The sequence below is a fragment of the Corvus brachyrhynchos genome, unplaced genomic scaffold, assembly GCF_000691975.1.
Source record: "Corvus brachyrhynchos isolate BGI_N302 unplaced genomic scaffold, ASM69197v1 scaffold65, whole genome shotgun sequence".
NCBI classification, from domain to species: Eukaryota; Metazoa; Chordata; class Aves; order Passeriformes; family Corvidae; genus Corvus; species Corvus brachyrhynchos.
The window spans coordinates 2,162,430-2,167,511 of NW_008238365.1; the positions used below are offsets into that span (position 1 = coordinate 2,162,430).

Genomic DNA, 5,082 nt, shown 5'->3' on the forward strand with positions numbered 1-5,082 from the left:
CGCCGCGCCTCCCCCCGCGCGGGCTGCACCGGCAAGGCCGAGAGCCCTCCGGCCCCTCGGCGAAACGGCACCCGGCCCCCGGCCCCTGCGCCCACCCCGGCGCCCGCGGGCCCCGACTGCTGCCCCACCGAGCTGCATTCTGCGAATGCCAACGAGCTCGACCTGCCCGAGGTGCCACACGGTGAGTGGGGATCGGGGATGGACCCCCCCTCGCCGCACAGGGGGTCCCAGGGGTGCTGCAGGGTGGTCGTGGATTCAGGGTGGATTCTGCCTGTGCAGGGTCCACGGGGAAGGGGGGGTGTTGGGAATTGTGCGTGGGGCAGGGAAGTCGTGCAGCGGATGGATCCTGTTTGTGAGAGCTCTGTGGGGCTGGAAAGGGCCAGCTGGGAGCTGTGCGTGCAGTGGGTGGCTCCTGGGGCTGGAGGGTGCCCGTGGAGCAGGGAATCTGCCATGGATGAACCCCGCCCGTGCACACTCCTGGGGTAGGATTGGTGCCAGCTGAGCTGTGGCCATGGAGCAGGGAAAATGTTGCATGGAGCAGGGAATCCATGGAATGGATGAATCCTGTCTGAGCACGCTGCTTAGGGCAGGAGGGTGCTGCACATGGAGCAGAGAATCCGTGCCATGGGTGAATCCTGTCTGAGCCCACTCCCAGGTCAGGACGGTGCCACCTGGGCACTGGGCATGGAGCAGGGAATCCATGGAATGGGTGAATCCTGCCTGCGCATGCTCCCTGAGGCTGGAAGTTTCCACCGGGCCGCTGTGCGTGGAGCAGGGAATCCATCCAAAGTTCAAATCCGTGGAGCTGCAGCTTGTTCTGCCCTTGCCACGGGCCAGCCATCCCTGGGAATGCCACTTTGCCACCACGGTGACCCCACCGCTGCTAGGGCTGATGCCACGGCTGCTCTGGCGCATCCCACGGGGCTCCCTGGCCTCGCTGGCCCCCTCCCTGGCACGGGGCAGGAGCAGGAGCAGGAGCCAACTCTCTCTGCCTTGATGGAGACGTGGAAAACAATTTGCAGGTAAAATGACCCTTTCCCGTGGCAAATTACCCTTGACTGCTGCAGCCCTGGCGCTTGTTATTCCAGGCAGGATGTCACGGCACGGCGCCCGGGCTATTAACCAGGCGGAATGAGGCCATTTGCTCGTTCCGGGATTGCAGGAATGTCGGCTGAGGATAAAGCAGCCGGCACCGGGATCTGGGTGGCCGCGGCGGGGGGGCGCCCGCCCCCGCGTGCTCGTGGTGCCAAGGCCGGCGAGGTGATACGGGGATTTTGGGACACATCTGGCCAGCTGTTCCCTTCAGCGGCCCCAGGGTGATGCGCGGGCAGGAGCAATCCGCAACTGGGCAGCGCGGGGCCTTTATCCGGCAGATTAGGTGGCGGGGCCGGGCTGAGGGTGTAGAGATAATTTCATTGGGCTTTAGCATTTCTTTCAGGAGCTAAATGTCATTACGGGCAGATCCCCCACTAAATCCCCGGTCCGTTACAGCTGCGAGGCTCTAAATCACCTCATCCCGAGGGGAGCTGCTTGAGCTGATTTCATTTTATGGGGTTTTTTTATCCTTTTTTTTTCCCCTTTAAACGCAACTCCCCGGGGATGATTAAGAGCTCAGTGCCAGGGTCAGGTGCCAGCCCCAAGGTCAGCCTGGCTGAACCTGTGCCCAAGGGGTGACACCCACTGTGGCCGGGGGCTGCTTGGGGAGAAACAGGATGTGGGATGGGATGGGATGGGATGGAGAAGTGTGGGACCCAGGATGGGTTGGAGAAGTGGGATCCAGGATGGGGTGGAGAAGGGATGGGATGGAGAAGCAGGATCCAGGATGGGATGGAGAAGCAGGATCCAGGATGGGATGGAGAAGTGCGGGATCCAGGATGGGATGGAGAAGCAGGATCCAGGATGGGATGGAGAAGCAGGATCCAGGATGGGATGGAGAAGTGTGGGATCCAGGATGGGATGGAGAAGCAGGATCCAGGATGGGATGGAGAAGTGTGGGATCCAGGATGGGATGGAGAATCCAGAATGGGATGGAGATCCTCCTCCAGGGGATCCAGCCCATCCCAGGGGTGGCTTGCTGGGGTTATTTCCCCCGAGCCTGGCGCAGGGCGCTGGCCAGGGGGCTCCCTGCAGAGCTGGCAGGGCTCAGTGCCACATTCCGCCTCTCCGCCTGCCACGGCCGCAGCGCAAACTCCGGCTCCTTCTCCAAATTACATTTGACATTCAATTAAAGGCTGGAGCGCCCGGAGGCTCGGTGTTATTGCGGCGCCGGAGCCACGGGGGTGATGCGCTTGCCTCGGCCACCCCTCGTGCCACGCCGCTGCCACCGTCCCCCCCGGGCGGCACCGCGCTGAGCCGCGGGGCCGCAGCACAGAGCGCCCTTCATACGGCGAGGGGGGGGTCCCGGGCTCCCACCTGGCCTCCCCCCGGCCCCCCGGGGTGGAGAATGGTCCCCTTTCAGGGGGATGGTGGCACGCAGGGCCGGGGGCCTGAATAGCGCCTGTGAGCCGAGGCTTGGCGGGCGCCCAGCGCTGATCTCAGCGGCTCCTCCGCCGCAGCGACGTGGGGCTGGCGCCCGCCCAGAGCCTCCCCACAGCGGTGACCCCGGGCTCCCCGGCGCCCGCGTCATCCCCGCCGTGGGGAGGCTGTCCCGCGGGGGTTCAGGGATGTGGATGGAAGCACGTGGGCGGGAAGGGTGGATGGGCTGCTGGAGTTTTGTGGGGTGGCTTTGGGAGCGTTCGACCCTGGTGCTGCAGGCTCTGGTGGGGTTGTAGCCCCTTCAAAGTGACCCCCTCTTTGGTGGCCTCTGGGTGACCCCGCTGCATGGAGGCCAAGCAGTTCAAATTTTGGGTTTCCCTTGCCCCAAAGCCATCCCCATTCAGACACCAACCCCAAGCAAGGTGCTGCTGGGATAAGGACACAACCGGCCTTGGGATTCACCGTGAGGTGCCCAAAAGAACACCCCTGATGTCCCCCTGCCCTTGCACCCACCAGCTGTGCTGTGGTGGGGTGCTGGGGGACCCCAGGGCAGGGTGGGGTGCAGTGCTGGGATTGGCCACAGCCTTCCCCGTGGCGACAGCCGAGGATTTAGTGCTCTCCGAAGGAAATTGAATTTGGTGTCTCTGTCGAACACAGCCCGGGAGAACGCCCTCGTATATCCTCGGGATTTATGGTTTTCCCGAGGCTCTCACCGTGCCGTGTGTAATTCTGCCGCGGCGCTCCCAGAAGGGGGTGGCCCTGTGAGGAATTCAGCTCGGCCCCACAGACCCCCCCCCGGCATCCCCTCAGTGTCCCCAGGTCCCCCTGTGTCTCCCATGCCACCGGGAATTCCATGGCCTGGAGTGGAATGCCCAAGGACAGGATCTGAGGGTGCCAGCAGGGAGACCGGAAGGGTTACCCTGAGTTAAGGCAAAACTCGATAAATTTGGGGTTTTTTGGCAGCACAGTCAGTGCCAGAGCAGGCTGTGCTCCCTGCCTGGGGCTGGGCCCCCCGGGAGCCACCGGGAGCCCAAATCCCCCCAGCAGTGCCAGATGTCCCCACGCCACCTCCCCTCCATCCCTTGGGGTCATGGCTGTGTTTGGCTGGCAGCTCAACGAGGCGCTTGTGCCATCCCTGGCTGCTCTCCCGCTTGTCACAGCAGTGGGGTGACCATGGCATTTTGGGGGTGACATCCCTGGGGTGGCATCAATGGTGCTGTGCCGCTATCCCCAACCACACATCCGGCAGAAGCAGCTGGGATGAATCCATGGGAACTTCTGGACCCCGATTTGGGGACAAAGAGCCCTGCTGGAGGACAGGGAGGTGGCCCAGGGGTGTGGGGGAGGCCGAGGGAGGCATCCCCCTGCGCCTGCAGCCGCGTCCCCCGCCGAGCCCCGCACATGCCAGTTAATTTCACGCCAAGTGCTCTTGATGGATCACTTGTTATTTTTGGTGAGCCGAGCCATAAATTCGTGCCACCTCACTGCAGCAAGCTGGTAAGTGGGGACGGGAGAGAACCTCCGCCTGGCACGGTGGGGACACAGGCATCCTGCCTGCACCAGGGACGTGGCACCCTGGCCTGGGGTCCAGCTGCCACCCCTGTGACACTTTTGGGGTGGCTGTGACGCAAGTTTGGGGGGCTGGGAGCACGCTCAGTGATGCTCAACCATGTCTTGCCCTTAGGGATGTGCTGTGACTGCTCAGCATGGGGTCAGGCATCCCTGTCTCCCCCTGTAATGTCCCACGGTGGCTCGTCCCCATCCCTGTCCCTATCCCTGTCCCCTGTCCGCTCTCACCCAAGCGCTTCTCTCTTTTAGGCAATGCGGTCGAGGAGAACCAGAAGGTGAAGACCCAGTGGCCACGGTCAGCAGATGAACCCGGGGTCTACATGGCCCAGACAGGTACCAGGAGCAGGCAGGGGACACTGGTGACACTGGGCTCGTGCACTTGGGCAGGGGTGATGGAGATGGAGTGAGTCCCTTTAGCATCCTGCCCGCAGACTGGCTTAATTTGCTCCATTTATATATTTTTTCCTCTGCACTTTCCTCCGAGGGTTGTAAAGCAAAAAAAAAAAAAAAAAAAAAAAAAAAATCTATTAATTGTTTCGTTCAAATGTATTTATTTGGCAAATCCATCTGGGTAATTTGAGCGTGCTGCTCCCCCCTCCCCGGCCTCCCTGATTTATGGTCGGAGGGCTCAGAGGCGAGCGGGAGATGGATGGGCCCCGGCTCCGCTCCATGTGCCTGGCGTGCAGAATTCCTGGCCACACTCAGCTGCTCCCGGGGGCTCTGCCCCACTGGGAGCTGCTGGGCAGAGCGTGAGTGACCCCAGTGGTGACCCTGTCCAGTTTCGGGGTCCCCGTGTGACACAGAGCAGCCCCAGCACGTTGTCACCGCCGTAGGTGACACGGAGCTCACATCCTGCCTGTCCCCAGGACAAATGGTCCCCTTTGGAGCCCTCCCCTATATATCCCTGTTTAATTTAAACGGATGGGCTCTGCTGCCGGGCTGTCCAAGAGCCTCAGAGACATCATCAACCTTAATAAGAGCGGCTTGTTGTAAATGTCAGTGTGTGACAGGGTGGGGAGAGGGAGCTGTGGAGGGCTG

The 5,082-nt window shown here is 62.3% G+C and overlaps 2 protein-coding genes across 2 annotated transcripts in view; both read left to right on the forward strand.

Annotated features, from left to right (window-relative positions):
* Window positions 1-5,082, forward strand: part of ADGRB2 (adhesion G protein-coupled receptor B2) — a 36,866-nt gene that overhangs the window by 5,682 nt on the left and 26,102 nt on the right. Inside the window, 2 exon segments of the mRNA XM_017736109.1 lie at window positions 4-181; window positions 4,294-4,377. Of these exon segments, the coding sequence (XP_017591598.1) occupies window positions 4-181; window positions 4,294-4,377 (262 nt within the window).
* The window catches only part of COL16A1 (collagen type XVI alpha 1 chain), a 47,555-nt gene continuing 46,305 nt past the window's right edge, over window positions 3,833-5,082 (forward strand). The window contains exon 1 of the mRNA XM_017736110.1: window positions 3,833-3,874. The gene's annotated coding sequence lies outside the window, so the exon portion shown is untranslated. The remainder of the gene's footprint in view (window positions 3,875-5,082) is intronic.